Here is a 21962-nt window from a genome sequence, read left to right on the forward strand (position 1 = left end):
ACTTCACTTGCCCCTGCTTTATGTGCATCTCACTTCAGTCCTACCAGTAGAAAAAAATACCAAATGGATGGAAACCAGGGAAATGTGACAACTCTGCGCATGGGCAGCTGTCAACAAAATGTCTTGTGGGCTGCACTCAGAATCCCTGATGGGCCACACAACAAATTCATTTGAAATTAATTTTACCCCCCACCTTTTGAAGTAATTCAGCTAGCTCAGAGATCAACGTAACACTAGCTATGACAGAAGCACAGGTTTAAAGTACTTCCCTATCTCACTAAGGGCATTTTTAAAAGACGTGAGCATTTTCTGTCCTGAACCCATCACGAAGTAAGTGACAGTCTCTCAAGGATCCTGCTTCACTCGGATGAGGATGACAGTCAGCACCCAACAGAACAGTTAAACTCTGTAAATTTTGATCCGTGCATTACAAAAAAATCTTCCTTGACACAACAGTGTATCACTGGTATAATCTTCATATCTATCCATTCTCAGAAGTCCTTTGACAAGCATGAAATAGCAGCAACAGTCCCCTATTCCCCTTTCCCTTACATTAAATAGATTCAGAGATGAGGAGCTGGGAGATTACACAGAATCAGGGCTACATTGACAATAACAAGACTGAGTTTTTGTTTCGTTTTGTGGGCTAGGGTTTAAATTATATTATTTCTGGGGCGGGAGGGAAGAGAGACCTCGAGGCAAGTGGGCCTTAAATGGGACAAATTCCCCGAATGACTGACACCACCCCCTCGCAAGCTTTAAAGCAGACCTGGGATATGCAGTGTTGGGGCCTCAGGAGACCTGCTAGGTTATGTCAAAGCGGGTAGTGAGCCTTCCCCAGCAGCTGGCCTGTTATTTGGAAGTGCAGCCTGGTTTCACATTTATCAGATCATCAAGACCCTCAGAACATATGGCCCCCTCAACCATGTGTCTCCTCCCTCTCAAATCGACAAGTTCCTTTACCTCGACATCTGTGAGAAGATGCCCAGAGAGGCAAACAAGCTGGAAGAGCTGTGGGGCAGGGGCCGCAAGCAGGTGACATCTAAAGGCGGAATTAAATAAAAACTCCTTCAATGTAGATCATCATGAGAAATGGGTCGAGCCAAACAAACAATGAGAGATGCTGTTCAACAAAAAACATTACTAGGTGTGTCCAATCAGAAGCTATTTTTGTACAGTGTGTTTTACAATTTAATTAATCTTAATTGAGGTGCTTGTACGAGTGTGACTGTGGCTGCGTATGTTTTCTTCAGAAATTATTCTGTTGGCTCTGTGTTGGTTGCTGCTTAATTAATCTGCAAGGACCTTGACGTCATTTATTATGCTGCTCTTCCAATCTGTGAAACAAACTCCTTATTCTTATTCTGTGGAATATTATGCTGATGCTCAAGGCCCTTCACATGTAGCCAGAGTCTGGGCTTGGTGCTCCTGAATGCCACAAGGAAAAGACCTTTGGGCAGCTTTGTGGGTTTCAGAACTCAGTTCCGATATTCTTTTTTTAAAATATAAAGCCAGTCTTTCGGGCCTGAAGCTCTGGCTGCTCATTCTGGAAAATGAGAACTCCATTTATGACAATGAACCTGGTTCCCCCAGCACCCCCTGAGCCCTAGTGATTTGCATCTTGTGCACCCTTCTCAGCCAGGCCCTGTCACTATCAACAGCTCCAGACTACAGCAGGCATGGGGGAAAGTGTATGTCTCCACAGCAACCTCAATTCCTTGGATGGCCCATGGGTTCAGTTGGCTGGACATTCAATGTGGATCAAATTGGTGCCAACAGCACTGGATTCAATCCCTGTTCTGGCTGGGGTGAATTTGGGAGCTGCCTCCGTACCACAGAGCTGTGGGTTGGACATGCCTTTGGGCAGCAGACCCAAGGAGGAGGATGGGAGGGGAGGAAAGGAAAGAGACACTGCAGAAACATCCTTTTGGTAGATCAGAGAAATTGGGCAGAGTTCATGAAAGGCCAAGTTATGGACAAAATGGCCACTTCTCACTTAATGCCTTGTATACGCATTTATTAAACCACCCTTAAAGCAGGAGTTTTATAAGTGCTTTGTGTAGGTATTCCACAGAATATGAATAAGGCAGTTTGTATTGCTTCCAAAGGAAAGTCAATAGAAGCTGGCTAGTGTGATTTTATAATTAGTGAACTGTATCTGCTCACAATGAAGGTGCAAGGAACTCACATCCTCTTTATTAAACTCATCAGAAACTGGAGAGATGTATTTGGAAATGCAGCATAATAAATGACCTCCAGGTCCTTGCAGATTAATTAAACAGCAACCAACACGGAGCCAACAGAATTATTTCTGAAGAAAACATGTAGCTGCAGTCACACTCAGACAAGCACCTTCAGATTTATTAATTAACATACTGTGCTTCTGCTTGAACACAGCCTAGTAATGTTTTTGTGAACAATATGTTTGTTTGGCTCGACAGGGAAAGAAACCTATTTCTCGCGATGGTCTACAGTGAAGGAGCTTTTGTTCAATTCCATCGTTAAATATTAGCTGTTCACAGCCCCTGTCCCACATCTCTTCCAGCTCGGTTTCCCTCTCTGCTTCAAACATTTGGATGAAGGCTATAAATATCACGTCATCTGGTGAGGGTAGTCCGTGGGATAGTAGTGAATCCCCATAGGTTCTGGAGAATCTGAAGAGTGATCTTGCATTCTAACTGCATCCTGACTGAGAACAGTTCACACAGCACAGATGTGGACGAGGTCCGGTGGAGAAATCCTGCAGAATGGGGGAGGGGGTTAGAGGGCAGCCCGCGAGGGGGAGAGTTGAAGGAAAGATAATAAAACAGGGTGCTTGCTATTTAGCAATGATGTAATCTGTCTCCATTGAGAAACTTCAGCCATGGGTTGACACAATTGTACTTGGTCACTCGAATCCAGTTTGTAACTAAAAACTTTATTTCTAGAGGATGATATTGTCATCAAGACTTGTGGAGTTTAAACCAGCTTAGGAGGGAGTCAGAGAGAAAAGACACAGTGAATTCCGTTGGAGGCTGAGATCTCATTAACCTTCCTTTCTGTCGCTCTAAAACCTGTGGAATCAGTCATTACACAATCCCTCAGCAAAAACGGATTTGAAAAAGAAACTGAATATAAATAACATTGGATAAAAGGTTACTGTTAAGTCTGTGGTATTTGCTGGGATGTGTGCATGTGCAGTGAGAACCTGAAGGCAGTAAAATGAAAGTTGGAATCCCGTCCTCCCTTTCCCAGCAGTGTGTGCCATCGTTTCTCCTGTGATGTCTGATCAGATAAAGCCACAAGGTGGCTGATGGCGTGTTTGGTTGAGACATAGGAACAGGAGGAAGCCATTCAGCCTGGTTCATCATTCATTTAGATCGTGGCTCATCTGTACTTCAACTCTTATGTACCTGCTTTTGCTACATATCCCTCGATGCCCTTGCCCATCAAAGATATATTAATATAAAAAGGCAAAATACTGCAGATGTTGGAATCTGAAACAAAAACAGAAAATGCTGGAAAATCTCAGCAGGTCTGACAGCGTCTGAGGAGAGGGAATAGAGTCAACATTGAGTCGGGATGACCCTTCATCAGAGCTATTTAATCTCAGCCTTCAAAGCTCCAATTGACCCTCAGTCTTTGGGGAGAAAGTTCCAGAATTCCAATAGCCAATGGACAATAAACATCCCCGGTGGTCTATATTGAGTCAGCTGATCCAGGTAGAATGTGGCAATTGGCCTCACTGTCCTTGGATTAAGCTCACGCATTTGGGACAAATGCAGGAAAATGGGATTAGCGCATCTTTAGTGGTAGTTATCATTAGTGCAGACTCGATGGGCCTAAGGGCCTTTCCTGCACTGTTTGACTATATGTTGGACGACCAGTTTGAGAGAGGAGAAAGGGCAGTCAAGAAGTAGATACTGTTAACTGTAGAAAAATGTGACACACGTTAAGTAGCAAATGTCCCAAGTAATAATCTCTAAATTTCCTTTGTTTTGTATGGTCTGGTTATTTCAATGCCCTGTATCTCTGGTTGGTATTTTAATGGGTACAGCTTGTGAGCGACCTGCATGGCATTGCCATAATTACACAAGCGTACACAGCTTAAAGGGAATATTGATCCCAAGGCAGTCAGAGGTTAATCCACATTGGGAATACAGTGGCTATCGTAGGCTCTTGACTCTAGGCTGGAAATCCTCTGGACCTGGAGAAAATTATGCAAATTTTTCATGAATGTAGCAGAGATGAGGAAATGATTGGACCAGCAGACGGGAGGGCAGTGTTTGGAACCTTGCAGGAAGGGGCCAGCACCAGTGAGGGCTACACTCTCTCAAACAGAGAAGGTTGACAGGTCAAAACATTCTCCCATTGTGAACACAAGTTCAGCATAGTTAGATTAAACCCAATACAAGACACCGTGGAAACTAAAGCGCAAAATCTACTTCAAAAGGAAAAATTGAACTGCTCAAAAGCTGGCATCTCAGGATAGTAAGAAGCTTAACAACACCAGGTTAAAGTCCAACAGGTTTATTTGGTAGCAAAAGCCACTAGCTTTCGGAGCCTTAAGCCCCTTCTTACTGGTGACTGGTGATTCACTCACTGGTGAAGGGGCTTAAGGCTCCGAAAGCTTGTGGCTTTTGCTACCAAATAAACCTGTTGGACTTTAACCTGGTGTCGTTAAACTTCTTACTGTGTTTACCCCAGTCCAACGCCGGCATCTCCACATCATCTCAGGATAGGCAGGGCAGGGAGTTGAAGGGGAAGCGGGAGCTGGGTACAGATTGATTTGTTCCACTGTTCCACACTTGCAGGAGCTCATGGCGAACACATTGCAATTGGAAAGAAATTACTTTGCAACAATTTGTTTCAGTAGCTTTCACTGAGCTGAACTTCAATTGCTTTGATCTTTACAGATTACTCATTACTTCAGAAAGGCTCTTACACTCTCTGATTTTAAAGACCTTAGCTTTCTTTGATAGCATGATGTGAGATAGTATTCAAGTGTTTATCTTGTCTTTGTTGCTCAGGCATTAAGGGTGATTATGTGAGGTAATTGACAGAGTAAAGTTCTATCTGCATTAGATTAAGCAGAGATTTAAAGGTAAAAGCTTAGAAACAGCTGCAGAATCATCACCGTGACTGTGAGGGAATTTACTGGAGAAATGCAATGCTTGTGACATTAGAAATGACACTGGGATTCCCTAAACCCACCAATGCGGCAGGGATATAAACTGGGACCCGTAACTGAGTTTAGCACTGGGTATGAATTTTGAATCATGGCTTTGGGGTTTGCCATTCACACCATCCCTGCTGATCTCTCCAGGGATTGTATCACACAATGTGTTCAGGAGACAGATGATTCAGCAGAGAAACAAACCTGCTGTTTATCCCCCTGTCTAACAGCTCCCAGTAACCTGGCATGAGGTGTCCTATCTCCACCTGCTCCAGCAGTGACCACACTCACATCGTCACCTCAGTCTTGGAAGTCTGTCTTTCAAAGGCCTGGCCCCTCTGCCTAAGGCTCTCATTGTCACACAGACACCCAGGTGGCTGCTACTCCCTTACCTGCATCTGTGCCATAGTCCAGTGTTCCTTTTGCCTGTTCAATTCCCAGGAGCTGAGCAGGATGGAGTGAAGCAGCTTCCAGTGCTGCCTCCACTGAGCAGCCTGAAGAAGGAGAGAGAGAGAGGTTTCAGCCTCAGCTTTGGAAAATGAGAGACAGTGAACAGGGGGTTTCCTGCTGAACGCACCCCTCACTGCCAGGAAACCCGTGGCAGGGGTGCACCATTGGCAGGACGGTAAGATCTCACCAGCAAAGTTTTGGCGTTTATTTCAGAACTAGGATTTTGATAACCAAACACATTACATTTTAAAAAGAGAACCGGTCCCTCACTCACTGGTGATTTCTCGGAATCATTTTAATTTCTAACCTGCAGCGTCAGAAATGTATAGTTCCTCATGAGCTTTGTCCCAGCCCTTTGGCCTCTCACCTGATCAGCACATCCTTGTACTTTTTTTCTCCCTCACATGTTAAACTAGCTTCCCCTTCGGGTGGCACAGTGGTTAGCACTGCTGCCTCATAGCACCAGGGACCCAAGTTCAATTCCCGGCTTGGGTCACTGTGTGGAGTTTGCATGTTCTCCCCACGTCTGTGTAGATTTCCTCTGGGTGCTCTGGTCAGTCAGAAAGGTGTGTTGGTTAAGTGCACTGGCCATGCTGAATTCTCCCTCAGTGTACCCGAACAGGTGCCAGAGTTTTCACAGTAACTTCATTGCAGTGTTAATGTAAGCCTACGTGTGACACTAATAAATAAATAAACCTCCATATTGGTGAATACTATTCACCTCAATTGATGCCTGTGGTAGTGAGTTCAACATTCTAAGCATTCTCTGGCTGACGAGAATCCTACTCCCAGCCGACTGTGTTTATGACACTTCAAACTGCCGTTTACACATTTAATTCAGTGAGTTTGGTGAAACAGCCCAGTTAAACCACAGCACCTGTCACAAACCTCCCACTCAATGACCCAAACATCAGGGAGAACCCTCCTGCTCTTCCTCAAATAATGGCTGTGGGATTTATGTCTACCTGGGTGGGTTGACAAGGGCAGAGTTTAATGAGCCTAATTCAAAAGAGGGCACCTCCAATAGTGTGGCACTCTGACCCTCTAAGAATGCAGTACTCCCTCAGTGCTAATCCTCTGATAGCATAGCACTCCCTCAGTACTGCTCCTCTGACAGTGCAGTGTTCCCTCTGTAATGGGAGTGTGAGCCTGAATGATGGGTCCCATTCTGAGATGAAGATAGCTGCGAGTTGGGAGATGCACGATCAGCATCCAGCTCCTTCACCAGCCTGAGTAAATCATGAGGTCATGGCCCCCTCCACTGGTTCAAGATTGCTATTACAGGCATCTTTCACTTCTGTAGCAACCCCACTCGTGTCCCCCCCCCCCCCCCCCCAAGTGAGCTGGGATCGTTGCCCGCAGACTATTGCCCTCTCCACCCATCGACCCGATGCTCTGATTTCCCGTTACGAATCAGTTGGTGCTCCAGAGATTCCCCATCAATTTTCCAAGGCTCCTCACCGGCCACCTGCCAAAGGTGTCGCACACACATGTCCATTGTGGCAATGCTCCCACTCAGCGTCTTGGTCCCTGTGCAGAGGTCAGAGAAAGTTCAGGGGTTATTCTGAGCTGTTCACATCAACACTTTCATTACAGTCCTGGCCAACAATACATAAAGTCCCCCCACTCCCTGTTCACACCCAATGTCTGTGACATGTCAGGATTCACACAAACATTCTGTCCTCTCTCATATGCCCCTTAATCCCACAATGAATCCCTGTCAATGCCCACCATTCCACACACTCAGGGTGTCAGTCTCTAGTACTGAAACCCTGTACTAGTAACTGCCACCCAGAGGAAACACTGGGATAAAACTGGCATCAAAATAATCTTGTTCCTTTTTATTCTCCCCGAGCTCACTCCGCTGAATTCGGTGACTACATTGAATAAACAACTCCAGGAGTGGAATCAAGTAACCAGAAACTTAAAAACTGATATTTGTGGATCTCAACCACCCCCATTCACTAATAGGAGATCCTCCTGGACAATTTAACACCTCATCCAAAAGATGGCACTTCTGACAGCACAGCACCTCTTCAGTACTGACCCTCCGACAGTGCAGCACTCCCTCAGTACTGACCCTCTGACAGTGCAGCACTCCCTCAGCACTGACCTTCCGACAGTGCAGCACTCCCTCAGCACTGACCCTCCGACAGTGCAGCACTCCCTCAGCACTGACCCTCCGACAGTGCAGCACTCCCTCAGTACTGACCCTCCGACAGTGCAGCACTCCCTCAGCACTGACCCTCCGACAGTGCAGCACTCCCTCAGCACTGACCCTCCGACAGTGCAGCACTCCCTCAGCACTGACCCTCCGACAGTGCAGCACTCCCTCAGCACTGACCCTCCGACAGTGCAGCACTCCCTCAGCACTGACCCTCCGACAGTGCAGCACTCCCTCAGTACTGACCTTCCGACAGTGCAGCACTCCCTCAGCACTGACCCTCCGACAGTGCGGCACTCCCTCAGTACTGACCCTCCGACAGTGCAGCACTCCCTCAGCACTGACCCTCCGACAGTGCAGCACTCCCTCAGCACTGACCCTCCGACAGTGCAGCACTCCCTCTGTAGTGACCTTCCAATGGGCTCATTCCCTCAGGTCTATATTGGGAATATCAGCCTGGATGTTGTGTCCCAGCCTGTGGAGAACGATTTAAATACACAATCTTTGGCATCTGAGATGAGAGACTCCGATTGAACCCCAGAGAGAGTGTGGGTAACCCACGTCCCACAATGCAACATCACCTCGGATTTGCCCTGCAGAGGAAGATGCACCAGGCTCGTTACCACCACTCACCTGTGACGTAGGCATGTAGCCCATCGATCTCGATTACCTGCTGCCCCAGAGCGTGCTGTCCTGAAGGAAGTCCCATGGCCATGATTGCATCAGTCACCAGCACCAAACCTACAGGAACAGAGAAACCGGAGTGAGATTGGCAGAAAGCAGGGTCACCCACAGGTCACTCTCGGGGAGGGATGGGGGCTGGGTGGAAGGGTAGGGATATTTGCAAGTAGGTCACAGGGTAAGGATTATCCCAAATCCAAAATAAATCAGTGGCAGCATGGGCAGACAGTGTCACACACACTCCAGTGTCACACACACTCCAGTGTCGGCAGGTCCCAGACAGTTTCAGCAATTTCCAGACTGACCTCCCCTGCTGAATCGTCCAGACACAGTCTCCCAGACTGACCTCCCCTGCTGAATCGTCCAGACACAGTCTCCCAGACTAACTCCCTGAATCGTCAGGTCCCCCAGACTAGCTCCCTGCTGAATCGCCCAGACAGTCTCCCAGACTGACCCCCTGCTGAATTGTCCAGACAGTCTCCCAGACTGACCCCCTGCTGAATCGTCCAGTCTCCCAGACTGACCCCCTGCTGAATCGTCCAGACATTCTCCCAGACTAACTCCCTGAATCGTCCAGTCTCCCAGACTGACCCCCCCTGCTGAATCGTCCAGACACAGTCCCACAGACTGACCCCCCCTGCTGAATCGTCCAGACATTCTCCCAGACTAACTCCCTGAATCGTCCAGTCTCCCAGACTGACCCCCCCCTGCTGAATCGTCCAGACACAGTCCCACAGACTGACCCCCCTGCTGAATCATCCAGACACAGTCCCACAGACTGACGCCGCCCCCCCCCCCCCCCTGCTGAATCGTCCAGACACAGTCCCACAGACTGCCCTGGGTACTTCAGGAATCGAAGATCAATCTCCAGGACTCGACTGTGAGCAAAATCCGGGAGACATTACCGGAAATCCGGGAGACATTACCGGAAATCCGGGAGACATTACCGGAATGTTGAAAACAGTGCGTTTCGATAAATTTCTTTTGCACATTTTTATTGGTTCGAAAATTATTGGCAATGTGAGAAAGTTTGTGTTTGACTGACAGACGAAAACCACCCAATTGAATAACAAGTTGTTCACGTTTCAATTGGCTGTGGAAGTGGGGTTTCTATGAGGACGTTGACCAATAGGAGAAGCTGGAGAGGATAGATATCCAATGACCAATGGTAGCAGAGTGAGCTTTTGGAGTGGGTCATGTGCCGGATGCTCCCAGAGGGCATGTAGTCAGTTGGATTAATGGAATCAATAATGTACTTTTGTCTGTACTGTCCAGTACTGTCCCTCCAACAGTGCAGCACTCCCTCAGTACTGACCCTCCAACAGTGTAGCACTCCCTCAGTACTGTCCCTCCAACAGTGCAGCACTCCCTCAGTACTGACCCTCCAACAGTGTAGCACTCCCTCAGTACTGTCCCTCCAACAGTGTAGCACTCCCTCAGTACTGACCGTCCAACAGTGCAGCACTCCCTCAGTATTGTTCCTCCAACAGTGCAGCACTCCCTCAGTACTGTCCCTCCAACAGTGCAGCACTCCCTCAGTACTGTCCCTCCAACAGTGCAGCACTCCCTCAGTACTGTCCCTCCAACAGTGCAGCACTCCCTCAGTACTGTCCCTCCAACAGTGTAGCACTCCCTCAGTACTGTCCCTCCAACAGTGTAGCACTCCCTCAGTACTGTCCCTCCAACAGTGTAGCACTCCCTCAGTACTGTCCCTCCAACAGTGCAGCACTCCCTCAGTACTGTCCCTCCAACAGTGTAGTCAGTTAGTGACCCTGTTGGGTGCAGCCGAAGCCAGGGCACAAGGACACAGAATGAGAATTCACTGCCCCTGTTCCACTAACTGTGAGTGATATGAAGAATGAGTAACTGCAGCTCCCATTACTGAATTGGGGTGGGTGGGGTGTCAGGAATCACTACCTGACCTTTTACCTTTGGGATCTGCTCTGCATGCAATCCTCAGCGCTGCAGGATTGGTGTGGATCCCGTCAGCAATCATTCCATAGAAGACAGACTGTCCGACAGGAATCTCACTACTGGTCAGCAGGCCCACGATTCCCGGATCCCGGTGGTGAAACTGAGGGAATGGGAAGGAAAATGAGTTACATCGCACATAAAACTACAAATCACTGCCAAAGAACAAACCACTTAAACCAGGAGCGAATTCAGGTTCTGTGACGCGGAGAGTTGCAGTGGCTGGCGTGTTGCCCTGTACACGGTCCGGGCTGTATAAACATCCCGATCATCAGAAAATATCCTGATCCTGTGGAATGCTACTCCATACAAACATCCCAGGCACAACTCCAAGATAATTCTCTCAGTGTCTGGGATGCTATTCATCACACTGCTGTCTGTGGAAGTTTTCTGTGCATAAATTGGCTTTTGATTCCCACATTACAACAGTGACTACATTCCAAAAGTACTTTATTTGCTCTAATGTACTTTGGGAATGTCCTGATGTAAAAGATGCATGTCCTTCTTTTACCTTCTGAAGGCAAAACGTTTAATTCCACCTGATTAGCAGTCTTTGTTCAACAGCAAATTAAAACCCGACTCCATTAATCAAATGGCAGAAACATTTCATCCAAGCTTTCATTTATGTAACATCTTTCATGATCCCAGGATGTTCTGAAGTGGCGATGGGATCTTTTATGTCCCTGAGTGCAGACAAAAGATGGCCCCTCCAATAGTGCAGCGTTCCCTCAGTACTGCCCCTCCAATAGTGCAGCATTCCCTCAGTATTGCCCCTGACAGTGCAGCATTCCCTCAGTATTGCCCCTCTGACAGTGCAGCACTCCCTCAGTACTGACCCTCTGACAGTGCGGCACTCCCTCAGTACTGTCCCTCTGACAGTGCGGCACTCCCTCAGTACTGTCCCTCTGACAGTGCAGCACTCCCTCAGTACTGTCCCTCTGACAGTGCAGCACTCCCTCAGTACTGTCCCTCTGACAGTGCAGCACTCCCTCAGTACTGTCCCAGTGACAGTGCGGCACTCCCTCAGTACTGTCCCAGTGACAGTGCAGCACTCCCTCAGTACTGTCCCAGTGACAGTGCGGCACTCCCTCAGTACTGTCCCAGTGACAGTGCGGCACTCCCTCAGTACTGTCCCAGTGACAGTGCGGCACTCCCTCAGTACTGTCCCAGTGACAGTGCAGCACTCCCTCAGTCCTGACCCTCTGACAGTGCGGCACTCCCTCAGTACTGTCCCAGTGACAGTGCGGCACTCCCTCAGTACTGTCCCTCTGACAGTGCAGCACTCCCTCAGTACTGACCCTCTGACAGTGCGGCACTCGCTCAGCACTGCCCCTCTGACAGTGCAGCACTCCCTCAGTACTGTCCCAGTGACAGTGCGGCACTCCCTCAGTACTGTCCCAGTGACAGTGCAGCACTCCCTCAGTACTGTCCCAGTGACAGTGCGGCACTCCCTCAGTACTGTCCCAGTGACAGTGCAGCACTCCCTCAGTACTGTCCCAGTGACAGTGCGGCACTCCCTCAGTACTGTCCCAGTGACAGTGTGGCACTCCCTCAGTACTGTCCCAGTGACAGTGCAGCACTCCCTCAGTACTGTCCCTCTGACAGTGCAGCACTCCCTCAGTCCTGACCCTCTGACAGTGCGGCACTCCCTCAGTACTGACCCTCTGACAGTGCGGCACTCCCTCAGCACTGCCCCTCTGACAGTGCAGCACTCCCTCAGTACTGTTCCTCTGACAGTGCGGCACTCCCTCAGTACTGTCCCTCTGACAGTGCGGCACTCCCTCAGCACTGCCCCTCTGACAGTGCGGCACTCCCTCAGTACTGTCCCTCTGACAGTGCGGCACTCCCTCAGTACTGTCCCTCTGACAGTGCAGCACTCCCTCAGTACTGTCCCTCTGACAGTGCGGCACTCCCTCAGTACTGTCCCTCTGACAGTGCGGCACTCCCTCAGTACTGACCCTCTGACAGTGCGGCACTCCCTCAGTTCTGTCCCTCTGACAGTGCGGCACTCACTCAGTACTGTCCCTCTGACAGTGCAGCACTCCCTCAGTACTGACCCTCTGACAGTGTGGCACTCCCTCAGTACTGTGCCTCTGACAGTGCAGCACTCCCTCAGTACTGACCCTCTGACAGTGCGGCACTCCCTCAGTACTGTCCCTCTGACAGTGCGGCACTCCCTCAGTACTGACCCTCTGACAGTGCGGCACTCCCTCAGTACTGTCCCTCTGACAGTGCGGCACTCCCTCAGTACTGACCCTCTGACAGTGCGGCACTCCCTCAGTACTGTCCCAGTGACAGTGCAGCACTCCCTCAGTACTGACCTTCTGACAGTGCAGCACTCCCTCAGTACTGTCCCAGTGACAGTGCAGCACTCCCTCAGTACTGTCCCAGTGACAGTGCAGCACTCCCTCAGTACTGTCCCAGTGACAGTGTGGCACTCCCTCAGTACTGTCCCAGTGACAGTGCAGCACTCCCTCAGTACTGTCCCTCTGACAGTGCAGCACTCCCTCAGTCCTGACCCTCTGACAGTGCGGCACTCCCTCAGTACTGACCCTCTGACAGTGCGGCACTCCCTCAGCACTGCCCCTCTGACAGTGCAGCACTCCCTCAGTACTGTTCCTCTGACAGTGCGGCACTCCCTCAGTACTGTCCCTCTGACAGTGCAGCACTCCCTCAGTACTGTCCCTCTGACAGTGCGGCACTCCCTCAGTACTGTCCCTCTGACAGTGCGGCACTCCCTCAGTACTGACCCTCTGACAGTGCGGCACTCCCTCAGTTCTGTCCCTCTGACAGTGCGGCACTCACTCAGTACTGTCCCTCTGACAGTGCAGCACTCCCTCAGTACTGACCCTCTGACAGTGTGGCACTCCCTCAGTACTGTGCCTCTGACAGTGCAGCACTCCCTCAGTACTGACCCTCTGACAGTGCGGCACTCCCTCAGTACTGTCCCTCTGACAGTGCGGCACTCCCTCAGTACTGACCCTCTGACAGTGCGGCACTCCCTCAGTACTGTCCCTCTGACAGTGCGGCACTCCCTCAGTACTGACCCTCTGACAGTGCGGCACTCCCTCAGTACTGTCCCAGTGACAGTGCAGCACTCCCTCAGTACTGACCTTCTGACAGTGCAGCACTCCCTCAGTACTGTCCCAGTGACAGTGCAGCACTCCCTCAGTACTGTCCCAGTGACAGTGCAGCACTCCCTCAGTACTGTCCCAGTGACAGTGCAGCGCTCCCTCAGTACTATCCCAGTGACAGTGCAGCACTCCCTCAGTACTGTCCCTCTGACAGTGCGGCACTCCCTCAGTGCTGTCCCTCTGACAGTGCGGCACTTCCTCAGTACTGTCCCTCTGACAGTGCGGCACTCCCTCAGTACTGTCCCTCTGACAGTGCGGCACTCCCTCAGTACTGTCCCTCTGACAGTGCAGCACTCCCTCAGTACTGTCCCTCTGACAGTGCAGCACTCCCTCAGTACTGACCCTCTGACAGTGCGGCACTCCCTCAGTACTGTCCCTCTGACAGTGCAGCACTCCCTCAGTACTGACCCTCTGACAGTGCGGCACTCCCTCAGTTCTGTCCCTCTGACAGTGCGGCACTCACTCAGTACTGTCCCTCTGACAGTGCAGCACTCCCTCAGTACTGACCCTCTGACAGTGTGGCACTCCCTCAGTACTGTCCCTCTGACAGTGCAGCACTCCCTCAGTACTGACCCTCTGACAGTGCGGCACTCCCTCAGTACTGTCCCTCTGACAGTGCGGCACTCCCTCAGTACTGACCCTCTGACAGTGCGGCACTCCCTCAGTACTGTCCCTCTGACAGTGCGGCACTCCCTCAGTACTGACCCTCTGACAGTGCGGCACTCCCTCAGTACTGTCCCAGTGACAGTGCAGCACTCCCTCAGTACTGACCTTCTGACAGTGCAGCACTCCCTCAGTACTGTCCCAGTGACAGTGCAGCACTCCCTCAGTACTGTCCCAGTGACAGTGCAGCACTCCCTCAGTACTGTCCCAGTGACAGTGCAGCACTCCCTCAGTACTGTCCCAGTGACAGTGCAGCGCTCCCTCAGTACTGTCCCAGTGACAGTGCAGCACTCCCTCAGTACTGTCCCTCTGACAGTGCGGCACTCCCTCAGTACTGTCCCTCTGACAGTGCGGCACTCCCTCAGTACTGTCCCTCTGACAGTGCAGCACTCCCTCAGTACTGACCCTCTGACAGTGCGGCACTCCCTCAGTACTGTCCCTCTGACAGTGCAGCACTCCCTCAGTACTGACCCTCTGACAGTGCGGCACTCCCTCAGTACTGTCCCTCTGACAGTGCAGCACTCCCTCAGTACTGTCCCAGTGACAGTGCAGCACTCCCTCAGTACTGTCCCTCTGACAGTGCAGCACTCCCTCAGTACTGTCCCAGTGACAGTGCGGCACTCCCTCAGTACTGTCCCAGTGACAGTGCAGCACTCCCTCAGTACTGTCCCAGTGACAGTGCGGCACTCCCTCAGTACTGTCCCAGTGACAGTGCGGCACTCCCTCAGTACTGTCCCAGTGACAGTGCGGCACTCCCTCAGTACTGTCCCAGTGACAGTGCGGCACTCCCTCAGTACTGTCCCAGTGACAGTGCGGCACTCCCTCAGTACTGTCCCAGTGACAGTGTGGCACTCCCTCAGTACTGTCCCAGTGACAGTGCAGCACTCCCTCAGTACTGTCCCTCTGACAGTGCAGCACTCCCTCAGTACTGTCCCTCTGACAGTGCAGCACTCCCTCAGTACTGTCCCAGTGACAGTGCAGCACTCCCTCAGTACTGTCCCTCTGACAGTGCAGCACTCCCTCAGTACTGTCCCAGTGACAGTGCGGCACTCCCTCAGTACTGTCCCAGTGACAGTGCAGCACTCCCTCAGTACTGTCCCAGTGACAGTGCGGCACTCCCTCAGTACTGTCCCAGTGACAGTGCGGCACTCCCTCAGTACTGTCCCAGTGACAGTGCGGCACTCCCTCAGTACTGTCCCAGTGACAGTGCGGCACTCCCTCAGTACTGTCCCAGTGACAGTGCGGCACTCCCTCAGTACTGTCCCAGTGACAGTGTGGCACTCCCTCAGTACTGTCCCAGTGACAGTGCAGCACTCCCTCAGTACTGTCCCTCTGACAGTGCAGCACTCCCTCAGTCCTGACCCTCTGACAGTGCGGCACTCCCTCAGTACTGTCCCTCTGACAGTGCAGCACTCCCTCAGTACTGTCCCTCTGACAGTGCGGCACTCCCTCAGTACTGTCCCTCTGACAGTGCAGCACTCCCTCAGTACTGACCCTCTGACAGTGTGGCACTCCCTCAGTACTGTCCCTCTGACAGTGCAGCACTCCCTCAGTACTGACCCTCTGACAGTGCGGCACTCCCTCAGTACTGACCCTCTGACAGTGCGGCACTCCCTCAGTACTGTCCCTCTGACAGTGCGGCACTCCCTCAGTACTGACCCTCTGACAGTGCGGCACTCCCTCAGTACTGTCCCTCTGACAGTGCAGCACTCCCTCAGTACTGTCCCTCTGACAGTGCAGCACTCCCTCAGTACTGTCCCAGTGACAGTGCAGCACTCCCTCAGTGCTGACCCTCTGACGGTGCAGCACTCCCTCAGTACTGTCCCAGTGACAGTTCAGCACTCCCTCAGTTCTGTCCCAGTGACAGTGCAGCACTCCCTCAGTACTGTCCCAATGACAGTGCAGCACTCCCTCAGTACTGTCCCAGTGACAGTGCAGCGCTCCCTCAGTACTGTCCCAATGACAGTGCAGCACTCCCTCAGTACTGTCCCAATGACAGTGCAGCACTCCCTCAGTACTGTCCCAATGACAGTGCAGCACTCCCTCAGTACTGTCCCAATGACAGTGCAGCACTCCCTCAGTACTGTCCCAATGACAGTGTAGCACTCCCTCAGTACTGTCCCAATGACAGTGCAGCACTCCCTCAGTACTGTCCCAATGACAGTGCAGCACTCCCTCAGTACTGTCCCAATGACAGTGCAGCACTCCCTCAGTACTGTCCCAATGACAGTGCAGCACTCCCTCAGTACTGTCCCAATGACAGTGCAGCACTCCCTCAGTACTGTCCCAATGACAGTGCAGCACTCCCTCAGTACTGTCCCAGTGACAGTGCAGCACTCCCTCAGTACTGTCCCAGTGACAGTGCAGCACTCCCTCAGTACTGACCCAGTGACAGTGCAGCACTCCCTCAGTACTGTGTGGGAGTGTGTGGGAATGTCAGTTTAGGGTTTTTGTGTTCAAGTTCCTGGAGTGAGAATTGAACCCATAACCTTTAAAGTGAGGGTCGAGTGTGCTACCCACTGAGCCACGGCTGACACAGAGGAATCTGACATTACAAACAGCGATTAGCGTTGCTGCTAGAGTTTCTGTGAGTACGGGGGTCTGGACTCACAGGCAACATGGCGTTGAAGAGGTGGGTGATGAAGGTAGCTCCATGTTTCACTGCAACTTCAGCCTGGGACAGATTGGCGATAGAATGTCCTGTAAAGGACAAGAAATAAAAGAACATTGACATTAAATGCACAAAATTGAACAACCTGCAGATTCTGCTGAGAGAGAGAATACAGACTATGATGGAAGGAAGGGAGGGGAGAGCGAACGAGGGGGGAAGGGAGGGGAGAGCGAACGAGGGGGGAAGGGAGGGGAGAGCGAACGGGGGGGGAAGGGAGGGAGGGGAGAGCGAGAGAGGGGGCAGAGGGGAGAGTCAGAAGGGGAGCAGAGGGCAAGAAGAGGAGGCCGTGACAAAGGAGGGCAGAGCGAGAGAAGCTGCTTCCACTTATTGAACAGTCTGTGGGATTGCTGGCTTGTCTTTCCCTGATCAGATCAGTCGTCATGAGAGACAAGAAAAACAAAGAGGAATGTTAAATGTGACAACCGCCTGCAACGTCTCCTTCCTTACCCAGTGAAACCCGGATCCCGCGGCTGACCAGTTCCCTGATAACCTCTCCGCTTCTGTCCAGCTCGGGAGCCAACGTGACGATTCGGACATTGTCCAGAGAGCCATATGTATCCAACAGGTCCTGGAAGCCGCGTTTCTCAAATGTTCGCACGAATTCCTCAGGGTGAGCCCCCTTCTTGACTTTGCTAATGAATGGACCTTCCAGGTGTAGCCCTGGACAAGACAGAAAAAAATAATCCTATAAGAACAGCATCACATAACCTCAATCACCCATGTTCATCCTTCCCGCTGAGACTCTGAGGGTCAGTACTGAATGTGAACCGCACCGCACTGTCAGCAGTCAGTACTGAGGGTGCGCAGCACTGTCAGAGGGTCAGTGCAGAGGGAGTGCTGCACCGTCAAAGGGACAGTACTTGATGGAGGGAGCATTCGCACCACCGGGTTTGTGTACACAGTGCGTTCACACTGGCGGGTTCGTGTACACAGCGCATTCACACTGCTGGCTGTCCCAACACAAGGAAGGAAATGAGATAAGATGGAAACCCATCTTATCTGAAGTACAAGTACAAAACTCTACAAGGTGCCTTGAATTAAAGGAGTCAGTTTAAGGTAAAAGGGAATATTTGGAGAGGGAGATAAAACCGTCTTTGGGTTCTGCCTGGTGATAAATCCATGTGACCCCCCCCCCCCCCCCCCCCCCCTCCCAATGGGATGTGCCTGGAGACAAGCCCAGGTGACCAGGCTACCATGGGAAGAGGGGCCCAGGTCAAAAGCTTTTGAAAATAAGGTGTAAGCTTTAATACCTGGACACAGAGGAGGAGGCTGCTAGCTTTATGGCTGTCAGACAGTGAGGGGCAGTCAGACCAAGAGATTTCAGGATGCTGCTATCCAGAACTGCTTGCAAGTTAAGCATAAAGCAGAGAGCTGGTGAAGATGGAACCATGTTCGAGGAAACAAGGTACTTGAAGAATTAATGACCTCAACATCATCAGCAGATACCTTGCAACAGGAAGTGCATTTGAATATGCCCAGAAGATTGAGCGAAGGAAACTAAAAGATTCATCCTGGCGAAGCAGGGAGAAGAGATCCTGTGAAAGCCAGGAGGAACAAGACCAAATCTCTGTGTAGAGCACGATGTAACATAAACGTGGCATGTGGTTTTTGGTTCTGTTAAGAAGTTAATAGGGAATATTCTCCTGTAGTTTGGTGTATTTGTTGCCTGCTGAGTAAAGTTTAGTTGATACTGACATTTGTTTGTTGTTACAGTGCAAGCCTTACAAGGTGAAATTTTATCTTTTTATCTTTTGAGTTGATCACTGGAAAATTCATATCTCTTTTTAAAAGTGATCGGGATTGTGACATACATTCTTACACAGGGACTGGCTTCTGCAAACAAAAGGAATATGTTCAGGCCTTGCTTGTGCCTTTTTAAAAAAATTACCCAGAAGCTTATAGCTCCTTGTTGTTTTCTCCATCGCAATATCTTGGCCAACCAGAGTTGACTTGTGAACCAATCAGCACCCCTTGCTCCTATAAATTGGTGTGATCATTTGAAACTTGGCATTCTTGCATTTGTCCCAATGAATGCAAGATGAAAAGCTTCCATAACACGTCTCTCTTTTCATCAATATTCAAATTCTATACTGCCAAGTGACTAATTTTAACAATACTCACCCAATATCCCCGCTCCCCGGGGCCCACCATCCTGTACCTCAATTTGAGGAATAACCTGAGAAGAAAGACAGGTTTTAAAAAGAAATTCTAATTATTTGGAAACAAACATTCTGCAAACTTGTCAGCTTGAGTACTTATGCAGGTAGTTTAGAAACCTTGCAGATAACACTCACTTTGTGCACTGTTGCACTTATTGTGACATTTTCCCCGTCACACATTAGGAATTAATCGAAGAGAGATTCCTCCTTCCTGTCCCCTCTTGCCCCCCTCCCTCCCAACTCAGCCCCTTGTCCCAAACCCCTCAGCCCACTTTCATTCAGGAGCTCAGCCCATCTCTCCCCATGAACAGGCAAGCTTGGTCCTCCTGCTGGGAAGAGCCCCCCATGACCTACCTGGTGGTATATGGGGACTGGAGAGGTCACAAGCGTTGGGCAGAAGGAGGTCACTCCAGTGGAAAGCAGCTTGTGAGCGACCATGGAGATGCCACATTTCACGTTATCTGTGGATGATGAGAAGTCAGTTCCATATCCTCCTAGAAAACATTAACATCGCAGACATCAATGTTAAAGAAACAATAAACAGCTCCCAGAACAAACCTTCTGGAATATTTTGGTTAAGCTGACCATCACAGAAGTGTTTGGAATTCTCATGGATAAAGGAGAGGTGGCAATGCTGCTAATGATTGGTTGAAGGAAGTGGGTGATGTGCAATTGGCCAGGATTAGAGGATAAGGAGATGTCAGCGAGTTGTGGAGTTGGAAGAGATTACAGAGATAGGCAGGGCAAGGCAGTGGGGGGATTTGGAAACCACTTGAGACATTGAGGGGGGCAGTGAAAGATAAAGGCTGGGGTGCAGGGCACAAAGGGGAGATCCGGCTGAATCCTTCACTCACCGTTGATTTGTGTGTCGATGAACCCTGGAGCGATGATGCTGCCCTTGCAATCGATCTGAACATCTGCATAACCTCTCTCATCAAAGAACAGCTTCTCCGGGTTAAGGATCTTCCCCTCACGGACCCAAAGGTCCTCCCTTCAAAACAGACACAGTCGGAGGAGAAATCGAGACCTGTTCAAACAGGCAAGGTGGCTCAAGCTTCAAGCTCAATTAATTCTTACTTAGGTTGTCAGTTGTGGCACAGTGGCACTCTCATGTCAGAGTCAGAACATTGTTGTTTCATGTCCCACTCCAGAGACTGGAGAACAAAATCTAGACTGCACTGTGAGAAGTGTGATTAAATGCCCTCTCAGATCCCACGGCATTATTTTGAAGACCAGCAAGGGAATTCTCCTCAGTGTCCTGAGCCAATATTTATCCTTCAACTAACATCACTACAAATTCACTCAGTGTTTTTTGTGGGAGCTTGCTGTGCACAAATTAGCAGCCGTACATTGTAACAATGACTACACTTCAGAAGTGTATGGGACATCCTGAAGCTGTGAACGTTTTTCTTAACTACACATAATATTCTTTCTACCGCTATCTGTAAAGCGACCGAGCTTATTATCTGCTGCCCTTGTAATTCTGAAGGTTTAAGATAGTCAGCAATTTGCTGCATCTGCTTCTCAACTCCAGCTGGATTCACAGCTGAGGCCAAACATTTCATAATCTCATAACTATACAAAACAAGTTATAAAATATATATAAATATACAACTTTTTCAAGCACGTTGAGTGTGAGGACGTATCTCTTACCTCTGTAACTTATGATCTTTCAGAATATGACAGTTCTGGAACTGTGTAATTGGAGCATCAGAGACTGATTTATTGGATGGCATTTTAAATGGAGAAGCCAATTCTCTGCAAGAGATAATTAAAACTGTTACGACACCACAGTGCACTGCCACAGATATGATGAGCTGCATATTTTACTGATGCAATCAGCAGGATGATTTACCGAACTGATGCACAGGATTGTGAACTGTTGGAATTCTCAATGCCACAGCACTGTGGATGTTCAGTTGTCGAGTACATTCGACACCAAACTTTTTGGATACTAAGGGAATCCAAGAATACAAGGATAATGCATGGAGTTGTAGCTGACAGAAATCAGCCATGATCTTATCGAGTGACAGAGCAGGTTCCAGGGGCCCAAATAACCTGCTTCCTATGTTCTTACACGCACATTAACCAAATTCAAACCTTCCCCCAGTCCGAAGCAGCACCATCCAATCCATGATCTCTACCATCTAGAACAGGTTTGCCCAACCTTTCAGGTGAGGGACCACGTTTCAAGTATTTTCTCACGCAAGGGGCCGATGAGCAAATTTCAGAAAGATAATGTTTGGCAAACATTAAAATGAGAATTTTTAAAAACTGAAGTATGAAAACAAACAGCCTGCTGAGCAAAAGAAAATGTCAAAGCAATGAACAGACAATTTTAAAAATGAGTAATAAATAAAGATGACCATTAGAGGGTGTGTGTGTCTCGCTCACTCACTCACACCCTCACCAACGGTAAGATTGGATCAGAGTGCAAGTTTGCTGAGAAGGTCAGGGTAAAACAAGGGTGACTGGCAACCCTGAGACTGGAGGTGAGCCAGACTTAGACACACATCCTGCCCTCACACCCTCTCCCTCCTCTCCTCACACGCCCTCCACACACACACAGTCACACACACACACTGTCACACACACACACTGTCACACACACACACTGTCACACACACACACTGTCACACACACACACTGTCACACACACACACTGTCACACACACACACTGTCACACACACACACTGTCACACACACACACTGTCACACACACACACTGTCACACACACTGGTCGCTCTCGAGTACCCTGGGCTCTGACCTCGCCCCATCCCCCATCACTGGGCCCTGAATCTGAACCCCACTTTGTTGCTTGTCCAATCACAGGCTGGTTTTAGCAGAAGATGCAGGGAGGAACCAGCCTGTGATTGGATGAACAGATTTACAGCTCATCTTTCACATACAGG

General features: G+C 50.0%; 2 protein-coding genes across 9 annotated transcripts in view; one reads left to right on the plus strand and one right to left on the minus strand.

Annotated features, from left to right (window-relative positions):
• The window catches only part of glis2b (GLIS family zinc finger 2b), a 457410-nt gene that overhangs the window by 410977 nt on the left and 24471 nt on the right, over positions 1-21962 (plus strand). The window lies entirely within an intron of this gene.
• amdhd2 (amidohydrolase domain containing 2) overlaps positions 1-21962 on the minus strand; it is a 28846-nt gene that overhangs the window by 4173 nt on the left and 2711 nt on the right. For 6 of the 8 annotated variants that reach the window (XM_078240514.1, XM_078240516.1, XM_078240515.1 and 3 more), the window contains exons 2-11: positions 20702-20806; positions 19903-20039; positions 19403-19542; positions 19011-19065; positions 17337-17549; positions 16830-16918; positions 10380-10524; positions 8403-8510; positions 7067-7135; positions 5548-5649 (exon numbers count right to left, since the gene is read on the minus strand). In XM_078240514.1, coding sequence (XP_078096640.1) covers positions 5548-5649; positions 7067-7135; positions 8403-8510; positions 10380-10524; positions 16830-16918; positions 17337-17549; positions 19011-19065; positions 19403-19542; positions 19903-20039; positions 20702-20784 — 1141 coding nt within the window. In that variant the 5' untranslated portion in view covers positions 20785-20806. Of the gene's footprint in view, positions 1-5547; positions 5650-7066; positions 7136-8402; positions 8511-10379; positions 10525-16829; positions 16919-17336; positions 17550-19010; positions 19066-19402; positions 19543-19902; positions 20040-20701; positions 20807-20903; positions 21808-21962 lie in introns of those variants that run through there. The other 2 variants (XM_078240517.1, XM_078240512.1) reach the window with 2 other exon arrangements.

This window comes from Mustelus asterias, chromosome 23 (assembly GCF_964213995.1).
Source record: "Mustelus asterias chromosome 23, sMusAst1.hap1.1, whole genome shotgun sequence".
Taxonomy (NCBI): Eukaryota; Metazoa; Chordata; class Chondrichthyes; order Carcharhiniformes; family Triakidae; genus Mustelus; species Mustelus asterias.